Source organism: Maniola jurtina, chromosome 2 (genome assembly GCF_905333055.1).
Source record: "Maniola jurtina chromosome 2, ilManJurt1.1, whole genome shotgun sequence".
NCBI lineage: Eukaryota > Metazoa > Arthropoda > Insecta > Lepidoptera > Nymphalidae > Maniola > Maniola jurtina.
The window spans coordinates 9,444,802-9,467,037 of NC_060030.1; the positions used below are offsets into that span (position 1 = coordinate 9,444,802).

General features: G+C 34.6%; 3 protein-coding genes and 1 long non-coding RNA gene across 5 annotated transcripts; 3 read left to right on the forward strand and 1 right to left on the reverse strand.

The window, feature by feature from the left end:
* Positions 1-436: 436 nt before the first annotated feature.
* Positions 437-3,218, forward strand: LOC123877664. The gene is made up of 2 exons (XM_045924511.1): positions 437-1,045; positions 1,592-3,218. The coding sequence occupies exons 1-2, from the start codon at positions 914-916 to the stop codon at positions 2,741-2,743; spliced, it is 1,284 nt and encodes a 427-aa protein (XP_045780467.1). The 5' UTR covers positions 437-913; the 3' UTR covers positions 2,744-3,218.
* Positions 3,219-3,619: 401 nt separating this feature from the next.
* LOC123877686 (guanylate kinase) lies at positions 3,620-14,400 on the reverse strand. 2 transcript variants are annotated; one of them, XM_045924542.1, is made up of 6 exons: positions 14,134-14,400; positions 13,776-14,043; positions 12,323-12,546; positions 11,502-11,609; positions 8,020-8,115; positions 3,620-4,322 (listed from the first exon to the last, which is right to left on the reverse strand). In XM_045924542.1, exons 2-5 carry the CDS (start codon positions 14,030-14,032, stop codon positions 8,087-8,089), a joined length of 618 nt encoding a protein of 205 aa, XP_045780498.1. In that variant the 5' UTR covers positions 14,033-14,043; positions 14,134-14,400; the 3' UTR covers positions 3,620-4,322; positions 8,020-8,086. The 2 variants fall into 2 exon arrangements, with proteins under 2 accessions (XP_045780498.1, XP_045780501.1); XM_045924545.1 differs by lacking the exon at positions 8,020-8,115 and having other exon boundaries at positions 3,627-4,322.
* Positions 5,780-6,827, forward strand: LOC123877725. Its single transcript, XR_006798664.1, has 2 exons — positions 5,780-6,386; positions 6,417-6,827. It is a non-coding gene; the product is annotated as an uncharacterized LOC123877725 (long non-coding RNA).
* Positions 14,401-15,726: 1,326 nt separating the features above from the next.
* On the forward strand, positions 15,727-21,782 carry LOC123877653 (G2/mitotic-specific cyclin-B1). Its single transcript, XM_045924505.1, has 8 exons — positions 15,727-15,865; positions 15,954-16,012; positions 16,122-16,324; positions 16,704-16,830; positions 17,310-17,693; positions 18,017-18,139; positions 18,487-18,707; positions 19,665-21,782. Exons 2-8 carry the CDS (start codon positions 15,983-15,985, stop codon positions 20,086-20,088), a joined length of 1,512 nt encoding a protein of 503 aa, XP_045780461.1. The 5' UTR covers positions 15,727-15,865; positions 15,954-15,982; the 3' UTR covers positions 20,089-21,782.
* The last annotated feature ends 454 nt before the right edge of the window (positions 21,783-22,236 follow it).

Genomic DNA, 22,236 nt, shown 5'->3' on the forward strand with positions numbered 1-22,236 from the left:
AACGTTTGATTTTCCGGGATAAAATGCCTATGTCAATTACAGGGGACGCAGGCTACCTCGGTACCAAATTTCAAACAAATCGGTTAAGTGGATGGGTTTTTAAGAATCCTGTGAGAACTCTTTGATTTTCCGGGATAAAAAGGGATGTCCCCGGGATATAAGCTGTATAACCCTGTACCAAATTTCGTCAGAATCGGTTAAACTGTTGTGCCGTGAAAAGGTAGCAGGCAGACAGACAGACACACTTTCGCATTTATAATATTAGTATGGATAAAATTAAATAATACATGGGACTTCGTCTGTGTTGGTGTTAGCTGGCGGGCGTGCTCTGCCTTTCTACAGTGTTTTTTTGTTAGAACTGACTGGAAAGCGCTCTAAAGGGGTGCCGTGCGTATGTCGGCGAGTGCCGGCACAGACGGGGTCCATACTTGTATAGTTTAACTAACTTGTTACAAATAACTACAAACTTGACATTGGCTAATCTTTGTAAAGCCAGACGAAAGAGAAAGTAAAAAATAAATTTCGAAAAATACATTTCGCCGCCATATTCACTTTGCCGCGCTTTTTGCCTCTGAAAATGTTGCTTCAGTCTGTGGTTCGAGAAAATTCCACCAATCAGGTGCAAGTTGGAACCCGACAAGTTGTCACGTCTGAAGGTCTGTAGATGCTTCATTGAAATAAAACAAAATTCTTGTCTATGGCACAATTTTTTTTAGCCGCCTTTTTAAAATTGGAAATGAATTTTGACAGATTCAGCCGTTAGTTGTTTTGGGTTGTGCTGCAAAAAAATTAAAATCTCTTGAAAACAGTTAGTTTTAATTTAATGTATATTTACTAGGATTTCTTAAAGAAAATGTTTAATTGACCTGTGTTCACATGATTTGAATAGTAATACAAAATAAATAAAGTAGCTATGGGGAGTAATACGAGTAAATCAAGTACAGAGACAGCTGCAGTTTTCCAAAACAACGAATTGGACAAGGACGTAAGCAGCAATCCGGATCCTCGTTCTCCTACGCCTGAAATAGCTCGGACTCCACTGCAGGTTCGTATTATAGGCAATAAGGAAACGCTATAAATAGGTAGTCTTAGACTTCTTACTTTGGGAATTACTTGTTCTTACCAATTTAGAATCTGGGTATATTGATTTCAGATAGGTCTCTAAATAATAACTAGTACTTCTGAATACATATTTCATAACTAAGTACTAAAATATGGTGTAACTTTTGAACCCCTCAAGAACGATACTTTTCATACAACAGCTAATACTTAGTTTGTGTTTAATTGAGCTAAAATATAGGATGAGAATGAAGTTCAAGACAGTGGCATATATGCCAGTTTTATATTAGAGAATGCATCATACACCAATATAGGTTAACACCTGTTGTTCTGGTGCATTCAACTAAAATAGCATGACCAGAGTCAATTTAGATTTTCAAGTTGTATCAAACTAGGACTTAACTTAGTAATTTATATGTAATAAATTATGTTTTATCTTCTAATCCTCTAGCTAGAACAAAATTTTAAATTATGGCCCTACGAGTATACTATAGAGATTTATAAATATAAATAATTTTTATCTTCATTTCAGAATAAAAATGGTGCAAAGCATAATATAACTAAGAATGTTGACCTGAGAAAGACATTTGAAAGTGATAAAGCAGAAGGAAAACTTATTCATAACAATCCGATTCTATCTGCAGTTATAAAAAATCATTTGCAGTCATATGACCCTCGGTCGCCAACACAGGATTTTGAAAGAACTCCTATAGTTATAACATCTGATATTGATGAAGATACACATAAAAGACTCCATAAACTAGAGGGCAATAATTGTGGAAGTCCTTGTCTAAATAATGATAGTATTGACAATAACAACTATGATTCTTCTTTTGAAGTAGAACAAGAAAGTCCAGATTTAGTACTTCCTAAAAAATTATATGATAAATTCATTGACTTGGCTCTTAATGACACACTGAAGGAAACAGATGAGCCATTAGGATCTTCAACTGCTTCCAATGAAGTCATTGAAAATGAATTGTCATTACCATGCTCTAAGCCTACCACACTGTTAGAAACGAATTTTGATTATGTGGAAACTGATAAAGGACAGTCCCAGGAAAATAATGAGGAAATAGAAACTGTTGACGAATGTATACAGATACCAGAGAATGTTAAAAATATCCCCTTGTTTAAAATTCTCACAGAGGACCCTAGGTCTCCATCTATAGGTATTGAGAGAACTCCCATTGTTGTTGCCAAAAACGAAGACACACTTGGTGATGGAAATGTTGAGGAAATGTCAGATGATTCATTGATTAAAGCATTGCAAAATACAAATACTGAACTCCGTCAAAGCAATGTTCCAGACAAGTACTCTGATGGTATCCTTATTTATGAGGATGAGTCTGATTCTCTCAATGATACACCTAAAAAATCAAAATCAGCAAGCAGCAGTGGTTCTAGAACTCCACTGTCATGTATGAAGAATAAAACAGATGCAGCTCACAGATCAAAATCAACAAATACTTTGTACGATACCAAAAATAAGGCAAAGTTACAAAAAAGAGTTTCTCATATTCCAAGATTGAAGTCTTTGATCAAGCAACCTAAGTATGGCCACACAGGAAGCAGTGTATCATTGAAGAATGCAACTAAGTCAGCTATTAGTGGCGATTGCGAGAACACTCCACCGCACACTCACCGGGACAAATGGGACAAAGATAATAGTATTGTTCTGTAAAATATGTTTTTGATAGGTCAATATACTTTTTGAAAAATCTTAAAAAACCAATTTAATGTTGTATTTTCTAAGTAAATTGTAATCAATTGTCTTTTGGAAGAAATCTCTTTTCCAGTCAGTAATAATTAATAGATCTAATTAATATAGCATCACTAAAACACTAAAATGAGAACCTCCTTTGTGGAAGTCTAAAAGAAGTTAAAAACTTAAAAATGAGTTTGTTAAAAAAATTCAGTGTATAGGAGGTATTATTGATTTTTAACAATAACACATTATCCATTTACATACTACAATCTTAAATAATTAATTATTGTAAAGGTCATGGCAATAGTACAAATACATGTAACATCAATTTAGACTAATTTAATTATTATAGCAGTAATGATTAATTAATTTTGTGAAAGCACTAAAATTATTAACTGATGTATTTTAGTTGTAATGGTATCCACAATAAATATTTAGAATTACATGCTTATTTTTTTCTTTTTATTTACCTACCCTTCATAAGGTATAGGACGGTAAAATCAGTCCTACACTTGGTCCTACAATTATTATATGTACATATTATGAAAATGTCTAATTCTGATGTACTTGTGTAAATCAGAATTAGACATTAGATTTAGACGTCAATTTAGTTCAGCGATTGTTCGCTGAACTAAATTGACGTCTAAATCTAATGTCATCCTTTTCCACATGGAGCATTACGAAAGGGATAGCACTAGATCTAGATCAGTCAATAGTATTTCAGCAAGCTAATTCTCTGAGTTAATTAATAGGTCAGTGCTAATTCTGTTGTACTCAAAGACCTAAGAATTATAACTTCCTAAGTAATAGTAGTCATGGACTAATGATATTACTGGCAGTAATGAAGTAGTCATTACTAATGAGTATGTCAGGTACTGTCTATGGTAAATTCATGCATACAACTTTTTTTAAATAATTAAATAAAAATTTGGGACAAAATAAAACAAGATTTTTCTACAACATTTAATTCACACAGATAATGGTTAATTACATAGATTTAATTTTTAATGCCTTTTTACATAAACTTAAGGTGCGGTTAATAAACCGTTTGGTTTATACAATGCATGTGTTTAAAATAATTAATTAACGTCATTGTAAACCGCATCTAAAGTTTTTGTGGTATGACATACATATTTACTATTCATAATAGTTTAAATATTACAATAACTAAATAACTTCTTTTAAAACTTAGTATTACTTCTTTATAGACAATCAATTTAAATTGACTGTTGAATTTTAAAAAAAGCGTAAATAAAAATATAGCAAGTGATCACAAAACAATTTACGGAATGGTTTAGAATAATTTAGAAATCTGAAATTTAACATAATTATTATTTCAAAAATAACAATATTAGATAATTGTATTTTGGTACCCATTACACACAAAAATACTTTTATTAGGAGATTAGATTTGTATTTATTAGAAAAGTTATGTACCTAGGTATATATACACATACCTTTTAAATAAATTGTAAAAGCTATTTTCATTGATACTGTTTACTGGGCAGCACAGACTTGTAATCTTATTCATCAACTCCTTACAGACCACGAAGGGCTAAAACACAAAATAGTTGTTTTAATAATAATCTATAAATAGTCACTAATATTATAATTTGAGTTTATGTGTAGCTAAGTGTAATATATATTGTCAATGGTGTTTGTCAATAATTATATCAGGCTTTGGTTTCGACGGTTCGACGTGTCTTCGAATAAAATGGCATATCGAAATGACCATGGTTATTTACTTCTTGTAGTATATTTCACTTAATATGTATATGTGGTACTTGAAAAATTCTGTCACATTTAACAGGTACATTCAGGCTATATAACTCGGGCGAAGTTGGGGCGGTTCGCTAGTATGTAACTAATAAAGCTATTTAACAGTAGCAGACCCACCCTGGTTCCGCTCAAGTTGAGTTTTTCGAAATCGTAAAACTCAAGCATTTCTTTATTTTTAACGAAACACCCAATTATCAATTTTTATGGACAGTTGAAGTTAAGCTTAAGTATTACAACAATATAAGGTGTCCGCCATAAAACCCTAAACTGCAACCCTAAATGAGCAAGGAGATTTAATAAACGAGTAACCAATACGATCGAATAACATTTCTATACACTTGCATGAAAGGCGAATTTAGTTCTACAATTAATGTTCTTTGCTAGTCTAAGCTATACACTATTCAGTTATTAAATTGAGCTAAACCGCGTTAGAATGTGAATATAGCATAGACTAGCGTAGAATATTAATCATAGAATTTAGTTCCTGCTTCGATTACTTAATAATTTTAATATTACATTTTATTATCTAGGTGTAATAATAGGTATATTATGTGCACTAATTATTACATCTAAGATGATCGTGTTAGGGTTAAAAACTCACTAACATTAAATATGTATGAAACAAAAACTACTTTTGTGACATTTCATACCACAGTAAGTACTAATTAATTTAAATATAATTTGGCACTTCAATCATCAAGTAAAAATCAGCAATTAAATTTGGGCCTGGCCATTTTGGCGTTCCGTACCCAATGGGTAAAAACGGAGCCCTATTAATGTCTCTTTGCTGTTTGTCTGTCTGTTTTTCCGTCTGTCTGTCCGCCGGTCACAGCTCTCTAGCTCGTAGATAAAATAAGTTCTTTCATTTTGGTATTTGATGTAGAATGTTGATCCAAAATCAAATATTATTAGAATTAAAAATTCAATTAAATTAAATTTGGGGACAGCTCTAATAAAGAAATAGGAGCCGGAAAACAATTTTTTCTTACCCTAGCATGTGGGGTATCATTGTTTAGAGCTCAGTGAGTAGAGAACGAATACATTTTTTATTTTATTTTGATCTTAAAAAATAAGGACATGAGGGCCTTCAAAGTTGTCAGTTTAGAGCATTTTTGTATGGGGGGCTATCTCAAAAACTAAACTAGTCAAGAATATGAAATTTCGGTATACTATGTACCTACTATATACTGTATTTAAAAAACAAATACTGAAAACAACGATTTATGAAATAGTTTGTAAGCTGTGACCAAAACAAAGGAACATTTTTTGGGTTTTCTTTCACGGTTTGTTGGTCTGTTATAACAAAAATCAAAAGCTTAAAATAATAATATAACTATACTTAAATATTTAATCTTAACTGGGTTTAACCGCGATAAAATCTTAAACAGCTACTTAATGTGCAAAGGAGATTAAAACGAGTAACATGATAAACATTTCTACTTAAAACATTTCTACACTTACATGAAAGATTTTTTAAGCCCGAGTGTGCACTCCCACAGTATCTAAATTCCTATACATATTATGTACGTATATAAATGCGATACAATGTGAAAAGTAAAATAAAGATAATTATTAAGTATTAATGTTAGTAAAAATAATATACCATCTCTGAACAGTGCACGTTTAAAAAAATAACCTAGAGATTGCGTTAGTATTTAATTTATAAAGATGTGTAAGGCATCTGATAGTTTTGTACTCAATAATACTTATTGTTTTAATATAGAAATTGGGGCTTTTATAAATAGGAACCCTTGTATATTTACTACTTCTTAATCATGTATTTCATCCTAATATTATAGAAAGAGAAAATTCGAGGGAAAACGTCAATGGTGTGTATTCTGTTGTACACAAATATCAACACTGAACCGAGACCTGTTAATTTATTTCACACCAGAGATTTGGGTACAAACTACAAACGAACAGGCATCAACGACAGTATTTTACTAGAGTTGGATACAGGCAGAGCGAACGAGAGCAACCGCCGCGCGTCGGTACATCAGATTCGCTGATGTTCATTCTATGGGGGAAACAAGCGAAGGCGAGCAAGCGGTATTCATAGGCGAAACTGACTATTAACTAATCACCCTCGGTCTTAGTTTACCCTTGTTCATTCTACCTGTACCAGCCTTAATATGAGCAGTCTTTGGTAAAAGATTTTGAATGCTGTCTTTAATTGTTTAATAGGTACATGGCTTAAATACAACATTCATATTTCATTGCCCTTACTAACAAAAATATTTAGCCACTGCTTAAACAATGGCTAACACACATTTCTGTCATAGACAACATGTACAAGCCACTTATAAGCAGTGTGTAAAATTTTATTAGTCTATGTCTCTAAACAAAATTTTAAACACATTTTGCCAAAGTATTTTTCAAGATAGGAGTTGCATTTTTTAGCTGTAATAATATTAATTAATAAATTAATGGCTTAAGTATTAGTGGAATGGTAATATTATTTTATAACTTAAAAGCAAGTCATGATTTACAATTATGTACTTGAACCTAATTATTATTACCCATGTGAGATTATATTTTTAATAAAAATAAAATAATTATTTCACTAAATGAGAAAAAAAACATTTTATGTATGATGTGTCTATTTAAATTCAAAATTGCAAACAAAAATTACTGAATTCTTTTAATAAAATTTAAAAAATGTAAATGCAGTACTGAAAGCTAGTTATAAATATTTACCAATCAAAGAATAAGACACAAAATAAATAATAACAAATGCTAGACTCAAGGCATATTGGCGCGGCTTATAAGCGATACGTTTATCTCAAAGTAAACTTAGCTTTACCTTCACTATGCGTGTATCTAGTGTGCAGCAAAATTTAAGAATCACAGACATGAACGTCGACAAAACTATTCGCGTCAATATGTATTACATAGTAGCCTTCAGTTTACTTAAAATTTTATAAAAGACAGAATGCTGCACTTAGCAACTGCTCTGCCGCAATATGCATTGAGTCTTGGAGCTTTTGTGCACTCATTCGTATTTCTTTTCGTAAAATACGATTTGAAGTGGCCGTCATAAAAAAAAAAGATTCTGACAAATTGAGAACCTCCTCCTTTTTTGGAAGTCGGTTAAAAACACATGCTTGTGCACTTATTTGTTTCGTATTTTGACGGGATCCGTATAAATACGAACCAAATTAGTGCACAATTAGTGTACTTATATTTTCTGGCTGATGCCTGCGACTTTGTTTGCGTGGATTAAGGGGTTTTAAAAGTCGTGTAGGATCTTTTTGATTTTCCGGGATAAAAGGTTGCCACTGTCAATTTCTAGGACGTAAGCTACTTCTGTACCAAATTTCATATATTGGTTAAACGAATAGACCTTTAAGAATCCCGTAGGAACCCTTTGATTTTCCGGAATGGAAAGTAGCCTGTCCGTACCCGGGATGCAGATGTAATCTAACTATGTACCAATCATAGACGAATACAAATGAGTGCACAAACGCCCTTACAATATTTGGAGTTTTGCAAGGTAAACAAGCGTTTTTATTAATTAGTATCAATTGGCACGCATGCTCTTCACTCCTGTGCCTGTGTTGCATCTGGTTCTGAAATAAATTACCAATGCACAATGTTATACAAATCCAAGCATATTAATCACAAGTAAAACAAATAACATGTTCTAATATCATTTAGATAATAGGCCTGCAGTGGCCACATTCTAATTGTTAAGTTAAAAAAATAGTCACTACAGTCACAGAATAAAAAAAACCAGCCAAGTGTGAGTCAGATTCGCGCACCGAGGGTTCAATACTCGGGTATTTTCCCCGACATTTTGCACGATAAATCAAAAACTATTATGCATAAAAATAAACAAAAATCTGTTTTAGAATGTACAACAGGTAAAGCACTTTAATATGATACCCCACTTGGTATCTACCACTTGCCACTTGTAAGATACTCATATGTACTTGGTACGAGTATCTTACTATGAGTATCTTACTTTGAAAATTGAAAATACCAATTTCTGTTCATGAACATATTATTAAGTTATATGTGAATGCAAACGCATTTCGATACAGTAAGAGAAAACAGAGTTTTTAACATTTTTTACGTAAAGGTTTCGTCAGTACAAACTCATGGTTATACTATTATTTTGTATGTTAGCTGTTGTAAGTTGTAACTAAATAATAATGACACGTAAATTACGAGTATACTTGACTTTTACATTAAAGGTACATTCGAAGTATTTATTTAATCTGGAGTGCCACTCAACATATTATCTTATCTGCAAAATCAAGTGACAAATTGTTGTCGAGACAAAACAGCACAAGTCAATCAATTCTACACTTACTGGTTAATTGAGGAAAAACTGTATCAATTATTGTTCCTAAACTAGCGGCACGCTATGATGGCCGGTTTGACGTTTGTCCGCTCATGAAGTTCCGTATTAATTGATAACGACTTTGAAGGAAATAATTGTATTACTTTATTGACGATAGTGATGTGCAGAGATTCATAAATTTTATCGAATGTAGTTTTAGGTTTAGGACTCAAAATTTATTTATTAAATTGATTTCTTAAATGTATACAAGTGTAGAAAAATCAGTTTGCACCATTTAAGGGGTGAATGTACTTGTGAATATGAACAATTTTCACTATGTGGACAAACCTCTGAAATCGCAAAAAAATATCAATAAATTTTTAAAAATGGAATCTAATACGATCGTCACATAGGATCGCTGGCTAGCACAACTACTACCTCCGGCAAACTCGCGTCAATGCTCAATGCAAAACAAAGCAGTTTCAAATTGACGTTGCTTCGAAAAGTATAAACTGTCAGTGCAATGCGATTGTGATATAGTTTTGACCTGGCTTTGGATTTCAAATATTGATACTGCATTACTGTTGACCCTTGCTCGTTAATTTGGACTCTGTTCAAGCCCTTTGTTGTGGATTTCGTCGATATGACCGAACGTACGCAGAGAACTGTTCTAAATAGTCAGACACGTGAGTTCGTAATACGCCTTCGTAACTATTTCGATCGTGAAGCTCAAAATGGAGGGCCAATTTTACCTATAACGTCAGTGGTTGAACGCGTAGCTGATGCGCTTAATATTGGACAACGAACTGTTAGACGGATAACTAAAAAAAAATATGGCGAGACTGGCACAGAAGAAAATAAACTTCACACACCAAAAAAGAGAAAACGAGCAAAACCAGTCGTAGGCATCGATAGCTTTGATGCCGATGCTATCCGAAGACATGTTTACGGCTACTATTTACAGAAGGAGTATCCAACAAGAAAAAAGTTGGTGCATTCACTGAAGGAAGCTGGATTATTCTTCGGTGGGGAAAGTTCTTTAACGAAGATTTTGAAGACCATTGGATTTCGATACAAAAAATGTAACAAACGCAAAATATTGATGGAAAGATTTGATATAGCGATGGCAAGGTATACTTTTTTACGGCAAGTGAAAGAAATCAAAAATTGGCAAAATGTTGTGTTCTTGGATGAAACATGGCTTAATGCTAACCATACTGTAGGCCGTTCTTGGAACGATGACACAGCAGCATCTACTTCCAAAGTTCCTGTAGGAAAAGGATCGCGACTTATAATTTGTCACGCCGGAACCATCAACGGGTTTGTCGAAGGTTCTCTCATGGCTTTTGCGTCAAAAACCACTGGAGACTATCATGAAGACATGAATGGAGAAAAGTTTACTGAATGGTTTACCTCAATGTTGTGTAGCCTCCCTGAACCATCTATTATAATTATGGACAACGCCCCATACCACTCGATGCAAATTGACAAACCACCTGCCCAATCCCAAAAGAAAGCTGATATCGTCGCATGGCTTCGTAAAAATGGCGTAGATGCAAACATGAATATGTTAAAAGCGGAATTAGTACGTCTTTTAAAAGAAAACAAACCAACCAAGATCCGATACGTCATTGACGAAATAGCATTAGAACATGGGCACAGAGTTATACGGTTACCGCCTTACCATTGTGAGTATAATGCGATTGAGTTGGTGTGGGCTCAAATTAAGGGATATGCTGCAAGACACAATACAGAACCCCCATTTACCACAAAAAAAAATGCTAAAATTATTAGAAGAAGCTTGTGAACATGTGACTAAAGGAGACTGGGAAAAGGTTGTGAATAGAACTGTTAAATTAATAAGGGAAGATTATGAAAGAGATGTGAAAATAGATAATATTATAGAAAACGAACATATAATTATTAATGTATGTGATGATAGCAGTGACGACAGTGAAAATAGTAGTATGGACGAATCTGATTAATTATGGCCTTTTGTGGCACCTTTTTTGGTATCTTTTGTATTCATATGTTTCTTGTGTGCATATAAAGTATGTATATTCATTTTCGTTCAAATATTCAGTTCGTTCAAATAAATTAAATAAACATATACATTTTTGTTTTATTAAACCTATTTAATCAGGTACAAAAACAAAACTTAATTGTTTTTTGTTCGAGAATAAATTGACATTCCACATCACTATTGTAATGTGTCAAACCGGCCATCATAGCGTGCCGCTAGTGTAGGTATAGGTAGGTATCTCAATTGTTGTGATTCGTTTAAATTTATGGTACTCTTGTTGCAACAATGCATTGTAGCTAATAGTGAGCGAGCGTCAACCAATCAGAAATAAATGCACATTTGCCGCAAAAAAAGTTAAACATAAAAAGACCCGGACACCATCAAATCCTAACCTTATTTTAACTGATTATAGGATATGTAATGTTTATCATTCGTTTTTGATAAAATACAAGTTACAGGTTTCGTATTTTGTATTATATATCAAATTATATTAGCAATCTTAACTCACAAGTAGTATCGTTAAAATTAATTAAATAACACCTACCTACTTTTCTGAGCAACACTTAAATTATTATCATATTAAGAAAAAAAGGTTTAGCATGCTGAACAAAATAACACAATTTTTTTAATCAAATGCATCAACATACCTGATTCTTTCTCCACTATATTCTGGAAAATGAAGTCACGTAACTCAGAATAAGCTTTAGACAACTTGGCATTCACAATGATAATGTGAAAGTTTCCAGGCTCCCTACCTGAAATAATATACAATGAACATTATTTCATTTATTTCTTATCTCTATTGTTAAGAGATCTCCTGATCCATAATAATTTTGTCGTGGGAAAATGTCTCTCTGTCACCTTTTCAGGGCTCATTTGCTTTACCAATTTTGACGAAATTTGAAACAGAGATAGCTTGCATCCTGGAGACATCCATAGGTTAGGTGCTTTTCATTCCAGAGAACGAAAAAGTTTCCACAAGATTTTCAAAGATGTATCCGCTTTACCGATTTTGCTGTTTAGGTACATCATCAAGTTAATATAATTTCTAAAATTTTGGAAAATTAGTCTTATTAGTTTAACGATTATTATAGACTATTTCATTTTAACAATAAAGATACAGACATGAAGCAATATTGATTATTTGCAATGATTAAAATATTTCTCTATTTATATTTTTTTTTAATCATGGACTCATGCAATTTTGAATTTTATTTCGTGTTTTGTGCTCCTCTGGTTTTTATAAGTGGGAGATCTGGGTTCAATTTCTGGCTGTTTTGACTTGGAAATAAATGTTTTAGAACTTTAAATCTAATATGTAAGGAGACTTTGGCTGTAGCTAGTTATCACAAAGTGAAATTAGTTGTCGATTTAGGTTAAAATCTCTTAAAAATCGCAATCAATAAATAATTGATATGCATTGTTACAAATATGCCACACACCCCTCTTCAGATAGAATAGATCTTACCATACACAATTTCTTGACGGGCTGTTTCAAGCCTCTTTTTTAATGCATCTTCATCCTCTGTGTTACGGCCTCGCAAACGTCTTTCCAACTCTTCGATAGATGGTGGCATCACAAATACAAGCAGTGGATCTAAGTCGGTACGCTTGATCTGTTTCACACCTTCAATCTCAATGTCAAGAATGCAGACCTTGCCTGTACGACGGACATCTTCTACTGCACGTTTACTGAAATTGATAATTATTTTTGACATGTATAGCCCGGTCTATACTTACGTGCGAATTATGGCGCGAAAAACTGTGTGGATGGCTATTTTGCGTCGTTCACTAGGCTCATAGATTCTGGCAAGCTACTTTCTAATATTAGACTAAGAGCCAGCGAGGGCCAGACATGACATTTGTTATCTTATAAAAGTAGAAAGTTTATCTGCGTATTGTCCCCAACACAGGGAAGAATGATCAGCGACTATGAAGTTTGGATTGGAAATTTTACATCAAAGTAAAAAGTCCAATTTTTTGATATTTTTTAGATGAATAGTATGAGAAATCACACACCCCTACCAGACACCCTTAAACTCGAACAATTTATTAAGCTTTAAGGGCTTTGACTGAAGGAAACTGACTTTATGCCCACTCAGACTGAAGAACAAAGATAGAGAATTCTGATTGTACAAACTTAATTAAAAACATAATAAGTAATAGAATAAGTCTAGTTCCATAAAAATTAACTAGCTGATGCCCATGACTGACAGAGTTTAGGTTTACAAAAGTTCAAGTAGTGGAAGCACTGCGATAACTAACTCTTAGATAAATCTATACTTATAATAAAACTGGAAGATTTCTGTACATTAAATATATTTTGAAAATTTTAACCAAAACATTGATCAATATAGACCACAAAACAATTTTTTTTTTGGAATTTTTGTCCCTCTGTATGCGCATCATGCGATAACAACTCAATGGATTTAAATGAAATTTAGTAGTAGCTGATACTCCCGGTTAACATATAGGGTAGCTTTAATCCTGAAAAAGATTAGGAATTTTTCAGGATACAGGATTAAATGTTTTATCTACTCCATAACTCCATCAAATATGAACCGATTTTAATACATAATTCTTTGTTTCTGGTTGGCAGACTTCACACACCTTTGGAACAATATAGGGAACTTTCAGGTGTGCAGGTTTCCTAGGGTTTTTCTTCAAAGTTATAGCAAGTGATCTTAATCATTTAAATTGCAAATAACTCTTAAAAATTAGAGGTGTCTGCCCGGGATCAAACCCCAGATACCTCCAAAGAGGAAGCTGAAATCTGAACCACTAGGCTATCACTGCTTAGATGATTACAATCAACTAATAAACAATGACTTGTTCAAGCGTGAACAACATGTTGCCTGTTGGCACTAGGCCAAAAGTTGACAAGCACATGGCCATTTGTCCGTACAAAACAATCTATTTACCTGGTTCCATACATGTTTCCACTGAATGTAGCAGTTTCTATGAATTCACCTCTTTCAATGGCCGCTACCATCTCATCTTTGGTAGTAAAGTGATAATGAACACCATCTTTTTCCCCGGGCCGAGGACCGCGGGTTGTGTGTGACACACTGAACCCGAATTTATCCGGGAACTCTTTCAGAAGACGCTTTAGTAAAGTGCTTTTCCCTGAACCCGAAGGTCCGCACAATACCAAAGGACGAGGACCTTTTTGCACCATTGTAGCAAAGGCTGAGGAAAAATACTTTCATTAGCCGGAAGCCGCATAACGCACCAATCCATATTAATTCATAAAACATGTATAACATTAAATCATCTAACCTTTGAAGAAATTCGTGGTTGGATTATAATAGCTTTAACACTATATTATTTGAATTTAATGTCGCGTTTTCCTCGATGTCGATTTTTTGTCGCACCAAATTAGATTATAGAAAACAACAATATTTGTAAAGAAAATGGCAAATATTACAAATTATTATTTAATATGATGTAAACATTTGATGACTGCAGAATTTCCAATTTCAATTTTCTTTTCACTTTTTAGTTTTCAGCATCCCATCAACAAAATGAAATGGAATGGAATCAGAAATCAAAGAGTCATGTTATTGGTCTGTGATCAAAGAGTATGTAATCAGTAATCACTACGTTATACTTCACACTCACTGCTTTTTTTTTTGCTCTATCGTCTGGCTTTACAAAGATAAGCCAATGTCAAGTTTGTAGTTATTTGTAACAAGTTAGGGAAACTATACAAGTGTGGACCCCGTCTGTTCCGGCGCTCGCCGACATACGCACGGCACACCCTTAGAGCGCTTTCCAGTTTTAACAACAAAAAAAAAAACACTCCAATAAGGCAGAGCACGCCCACCAGCTAACACCAACACAGACGAAGCCCCTATACAGAAGTGTGACAGAAATTCTGAAATCCGACCGAACCGAATCCACAATCCACAGATTACTTTTTACATTCACAAATCACAATCTCACAATCCAAGATCCAAATCCATCAAAAAACATTGACTTCACTGTTCACTCTTTCCATCTTTTTTTACTCTCGAGTCTAGTGTTGCCAACTGCTTTCCAGAACGCAAAGCAAAAATATTATGATTAGGATTTGATGTGGACTTTGTCTGTGTTGGTGTTAGCTGGCAGGCGTGCTCTGCCTTTTTGGAGTGTTTTTCTGTTAAAACTGACTGGAAAGCGCTATAAGGGGGTGTCGTGCGTATGTCGGCGAGCGCTGGCACGGATGGGGTCCACACTTGTATAGTTTAACTAACTTGTTACAAATAACTACAAACTTGACATTGGCCAATCTTTGTAAAGCCAGGCGAGAGAGAAAAAAAAAAAAAGGATTTGATGTAAGGAGTAGATGAACTTTAACTAAGTCAAATCCAATATATCATTTTCTATATACTATCTAATCAAGGTATTAAACACATAAAAAATTAAGAAACGGTGTTTTGTCGTTTGGTTTGGTTTGTGTGTGGTTGTGGCGGTTTGGTCTTAGAAAGTACTCCGTGGTGTTTGCCGATGCTTGAAGTTGTTTGCCACAAGATGGCCACAAGCATGAAGCGGCTCCATTAGACGTCAATGAACCACAGATTCACGATTCTCGGTTAAGTCTTACTGTCCAACCAACCATGTCCAACTGCCAACAGAATCAGAAGGTCTGGCGAGCGTTATAAAAAAAGTAGATGTTCATTATGGATCACAGCTGTTTACAGGAAAAGACTGTTGAGCGATTTCTTTTTAGTTTTAATGTTTTTTTTATACCATAAAAGATAAATTAATTATAAATAAATAAAAAAATATTTATTAAGATTTATAACAAATATGATCTCTTAAATAAATCATGTCATTTTGATGATAAATTTTATTAAGTGGTTAAACTATATCCGTTTCATAAAATATTGACCAATCGCAACGAGTGCATCAAGAATGAAAACTCGTTGGACGTGCCGAAAACGTATTTCAGTCGTTATTTTCAATCTGGGCAAGTTGGAGTTAACTTCGGCCATCAAGCTGTGATTGCATTTTGTATACTTTTTATCAAGTAAGCAGTAGAAACAAAATTGTTCTTCTTTTTAATGCCAACTTTAACTAACTTTTCTTGATATTATTAATCGTTTCTTGTGATTTAGCTGTTGACACGTCGGACAGGAAAGGAGAAATGGAGATGCACGTCAGGAGGAATCAAAATGTAAGTTTCTTTTGTACAGAAAATAAAGATGTATGATAGTTAATCTTGTGCATATGTATCAATGTATCAGTAATTCAAGATTGAATTTCATAATAATTTCTTTATACAGGTTTACGATCAGGAAAACATGTATGCTACCAAAAAAGTTGGCGCTACAATACCGACAAAACACTCTGAGCTTAGCATGCGAGGGGCACTTGGAGAAATAAACACCAACACAAATGTTCAATCTCAACCTGTTAGTAATGTAGCCAAGGGTACAATTTCTTGCGAGATTGAAAATAAGTGCGCAGATCGTCGAATCGCTAGAAGGTAACTAATACCCTCATCTCTCGTTATAAATAATTCCGCCATTTCGATTACATTGTAACTTTTTGATGATTTCAAAACTAACTACGAATTTGCCTTTTGTATTACTTGAAAAAAATTGATGGTTTGTTATATTTGGGATTTTCTGAAAATACTTTACTTGTAATTTTAGCTCATTCCAAGAACCTTTATAAAGAAAAAACCATAAAATGTGATTAATTTAGTTTAACTAAGGCGTCAATTTCACAGCAAAGTTCCTTATTTACTTACTTTAAAGATATAACTTGTTTACTTGACCATCTTACCCAACTACTTCTGTGCTGGTAGATATACCCAAGCCATCGTATAATATACTGATTACAGTGTATATCTTTATTTTCAGCTATAAACATGTCCAATCCAAAATAGACACCGGATTATCTGTTAAGGGTGTTCAGCCTGCTTCGAGACCACCTCTTAGAAGAGAAGAGAGCACTGGCAGACTTGCAGCTCGGGCTCTAGTAACCAGGGTAAAGTATTACTACTATCTAATAACTATACTGTTCTCCGTACTGGTTTTTTTTTTAATTGTGAATTAAGCTTGCACTTGACAATAATCATGCCTAATAAAAAGCAATGATGAGGTCTAAGTTGGAGCGCCTCTTGCCTAGAAGAAGCTGTTTCACTTTTGCCCTCTTGCCTTAAAGGTATTTAAGTTATACTTGACAGGAAATACAGATGTCAGAAGATCTTAGCAGTTTGTATCAGAAAGTTTAAGCAAAAATGTTTCGTACAAGATATTTGGATATTGACCACAATGTTGCTAATGTTCACAGTATCTTGCTGTTCTGTATGCGAGGTAGGTACTTTTGGAGAACTCAAGATTTCAGTTTTAGCACAACTCGCTTTCTTATATTTTATGTACAGATATTTAGCTTACAATAATATTATGTCGGTGTTGGAAGTTAGTCACAAAGTAAGTAATAATATCTGTTGTGTAAAATTTCAGGCTGCACCAAATGCACAGAATAAGCTAAATGAAATAAAAGAATCAGTGAATATATTTGTACAGTCAAAGAAAATTGTCCAGGCGAAGAAAAAACTGGCTCCTGTTAAAGAGAACGCTGTAGAAACCAAAAGCTTGATTAAACCAACTATCAAAGAACCTACAGAATCACTTGGCAAGCTTAAATTGGGTGATAATGTTTCAAAAAAATCTATTACCAAAGTAAAGGATTCACCTACGCCAGTACTCCCTAATGACATAGAAGACATAGACGCAAAAGACAACAACGCTCCATTTCTTATGACTGATTACATTAAGGATATATACAGATATTTGACCAAGCTTGAGGAAAAGTATGCAATTGAAAAAAACTTCTTGTCAAAACAGGTTAGTTATTCTTGAATTTTTACCATTTTAACATTGAGTCAAATAATTAGACTTGATATTATACTATTTACAAATTACCATTCTGTGTGTAAGAAATATTTTGTAGATGTAATCAATGGAAAAAATAGTTTGAAGGTAATATATGAAATCAGGATCATTTCACTGTAACATTCATCATTATTATGATCAATTATCTCTGAGAGTTCTCAAAGTTGGTTTCCTCACAATTTGCTAAATGAATAAATTGAAGGTCTTTGAGTAGATTCAGAAAATATATAATTTATAAAAATTGTATAAAAATATAATATCTTGTTAATTTGCAGCCTGATATCAATGGAAAAATGAGGGCCACACTGATAGACTGGTTGGTTGAAGTTCAGAAACAATTCTCTCTACAGTTAGAGACTTTCCATTTAACTGTTGGAATAATTGACCGCTATTTACAGGTAAATTATATAATCATTTCAAAACTGCATATTGATTATTGATACAGCCTGTTAAAAACAGTATGGCAGTTTACAGTTTGAATATAAATAGGTAATTAAATAATCAATAAAATAAAGAAAATTGACATATTATCTCTTACCCACTTATGGGTGTTTATATATAAAAAAGTTATATATTTCCCTGTAATTTGGAACAATTTGTCTTCTAGAACCAGTAATATTATAAGGTCCTTATAAAGGCTTATTTTACTAACCAGACTGCTTAACAGCAAAAGAGCGCCTTCCTCAAAGCTGCATTCAGTACGCGCGCGTGAATCGTACCTTAATAACATTTGGATCTTTTACAGGCAGCGAAAAACGTTGGAAAGACTCGGCTTCAACTGGTCGGCATAACGGCGATGTTCATCGCCAGCAAATACGAAGAGGTGTATTCGCCTCAGGCGGCGGACTTCACCTTCATCACCGACAACGCGTACAGCGTCGCCGACGTGCTGCGCTGCGAGCTCGACGTGCTGGCCAAGCTGGGCTACAGCCTCGCCAGGCCGGTACCTTTGAGCTTCCTCAGAAGGTCAGTTCGAAGGGATGACTTCACCTTCATCACCGACAACGCGTACAGCGTCGCCGACGTGCTGCGCTGCGAGCTCGACGTGCTGGCCAAGCTGGGCTACAGCCTCGCCAGGCCGGTACCTTTGAGCTTCCTCAGAAGGTCAGTTCGAAGGGATGACTTCACCTTCATCACCGACAACGCGTACAGCGTCGCCGACGTGCTGCGCTGCGAGCTCGACGTGCTGGCCAAGCTGGGCTACAGCCTCGCCAGGCCGGTACCTTTGAGCTTCCTCAGAAGGTCAGTTCGAAGGGATGACTTCACCTTCATCACCGACAACGCGTACAGCGTCGCCGACGTGCTGCGCTGCGAGCTCGACGTGCTGGCCAAGCTGGGCTACAGCCTCGCCAGGCCGGTACCTTTGAGCTTCCTCAGAAGGTCAGTTCGAAGGGATGACTTCACCTTCATCACCGACAACGCGTACAGCGTCGCCGACGTGCTGCGCTGCGAGCTCGACGTGCTGGCCAAGCTGGGCTACAGCCTCGCCAGGCCGGTACCTTTGAGCTTCCTCAGAAGGTCAGTTCGAAGGGATGACTTCACCTTCATCACCAACAACGCCTGCTGGTCAAACTGGGCTACTGGCCTTGCCAATTTTCAATAGTAGCTCAGAGCAAGAAAGTTTGCGGCATAACAACTTTTTTTAAAAAATTTAAACATCTTTATTATTAACAAATTTTAAGAGTAAGAATACAGAATACACTTAAAAACAAAGGATGACCTTATCACTAAAGTTGTCTCTTCCAGGCAACGCAAAAGCGTTGGTCCTGCTTTTTATCTCTCTCCAGATATGTTTGATGGCCTTCCATCGAATTATGAGAGTGAAGAAATACTTTTTGCACACATAATATTATTGTGCACAATAATATCTGCTGCATATAAATTTTATCAAAATTAATATCTAATAGTTTTATTTCCTTCCAGATTTGTGAAAGCCGCGCACGGGAACTCCAAAAATCATCACCTAGCAAAATATTTCGTGGACTTGTGCCTAGTGGAATACTCGATGGCGCACTACAGACCTTCAGAGTTGGCCGCTGCAGCCATTTGCCTGTCCCTGTACCTGCTATCGAATCAAAAACTAACGGAGGTGTGGACCCCCACGCTCGTGTACTACTCGGAGTACACTCTAGAACACATTACACCCATTATGCGTGAGATGGCGAAGATCGTTATAAATGTAGAAAAATCCAAATACCAAGCAGTGTATAATAAATATTTGGATATAACATTGGCCAGGGTGTCAAGTCTACCTCAGCTTAAAGATGAAGTTATTTATCAGTTAGCTGGCATTGAAAAGCCTAAGCCCGTACCGATCTCTCCCATTTTGAATGACGTAACCAATTGATATACTTGGTAGATTTTGATACTTATGTGTAATGACTAATATAATAATAATTGTCTCAGATTGTTTGGTCGCTGATTTTTTTTTTTGTGTGAATGTAAAAATAAAATGTCAATTTTTGATTAAGGTTTCTTTTAGATGTACCTGTTATTTAAGATTATAATTTTTAGATGTAATTGTACTATTGTTAGATATAATATAGTGATAACTATAATATTGACGATTGAGTTATAGTATCAATCAGATTGATATAATGACTTCGAATAATTTATTAGTTTACCAAGTTTATCGTATCACTAGGTACATGTATCGACTAGCAACACTGAGTTATGTACCGTTATTTTCACGAACTGTTTGTGCATTTAGTAAACGCGTACACCCGCATCTTGCTTGTGGCTATTCGTATAGATGCATAATTCCTAAGTATATTTAGCAAATAACGCGGAGTTGTATATTTGCCAAATTGTTTGCTTGCTACGTGTATAAATTGCCTATTTGGCAAATGTAGCAATCAAATACGCCTTAACACAATTCTTATCAATTTTATAGTTACATCAAAGAAATCGTACAGGAAAATTCGTAACTAAAGTGTATGCGGCTTTTATTATATCCATGTCACAGACCACGAATGTATCGTGTATTTGTTCGTAGGTAAGTAAAATATTTTGGCAATAACTGCAAATATGCAATCGCCAATATGAATAGCCATGTATGCTCCTATTAATTATTGACCTATATTTATTTTTAGTTTAATTTTTTAGCAAATTGCGTTTAAATTGTTTCCTGTTGTATTTTCTGAGCTAAAATATATATTTTCGAAGCATGATTAAAAAATGTTTCACCATGCTGTGCATATTGTTTGATACTATTTTCTTAATAACATTTTTGCAAATTATTATGATCACGACTTCTGTTTGGCTTAATTTCAAAATACGTGTTCAGTTTGTTCAGTTATTATTTGTTCGTAGATCACAGTCATAATTTTTTTAATGAAAATATTGGCTCTCGTAATAGTAATAAAGAACTACGTTAACGGCACATTAAAATAATTTATCACGCCATAATATAGTAGAATAAAATCGCATACAAATTAGAACAGAAAGCTGCGTATCCACGATGAAACTTGTAAAATCACGTTCATACGGGAGGAATACTGCACGTTTTTTTGCATGATATATATATCTTATCCAATGCGAATAGCGGCGCAAACAGAAAATGAAAACACGAATAAAAATAAGTTTTTTTGCAATACAAACATCGTGTGGCGTGAATTATTGTTCTATGTGTGGCACTACTAAAAGCCATAAAGCAAAATAAGAATTATTCTATACTCAATATAACGCGCCATTAGGTATCCTGCAAAAAACGTGCGGTGCAAAAGTGTGAACGGGGTCTACCCTCCGCGTGGCTCCCGCTACACGTTTGTAATGTTTAAATGAAGACGTTTTTGCCGTTACTGTCAGCCGTCAGTCGTTCCTTCTGCTAAGACTTAGGTTTCCTTATTGAGTGTGGGAAAATATTTACAAATTCAGGATAAGAACGCAGAGCGCTATAGGAGCGCGTACCTAGATCATAATATGCATGGACATCGCGCGGCACTAAATGCGTTGACTGAACTGATATAGAAGGGACACTAATATTAATAATATATTTTTAATGATTGTATAATTTTTTTGAAATAAAATGTATTAAATAAATGATTTGTTTTTGTTTTACTACAACAATTTTTCATTTCCTTCCCATCACATTATTAAACTGTCAGTTTATTGTTAAAAATTGATCTGATTTGGAGCTTGCGATGCAACGCTCACAAATAAAATGTCTACCTAAGTTTTACAATGGTTTTAAAATGCAAGTTATATTTTGAAAAGTAGAAGTGCGTAGCGTAGTTTGGCGATCGTAACATTCGTAACTATCCACAATTGCAGTAACGCTAGACCGCCGGATTCCCGCAGCGATTTCCATGGCTTTCCCAGGCCACAAATTCGAAGAATTTATTAACGCTTGGCGGTCGCCCGAACAGTTTTTGTTCCTCTTTTGCTATCGACTGGTCATTTACGGTTAGAATAGAATAGAACGAATTGCCTAAACTTTTTAAAGCTTTTAGTGACAAAGGTATCTATATCAATACAGAAATATAATGTAAGCTAA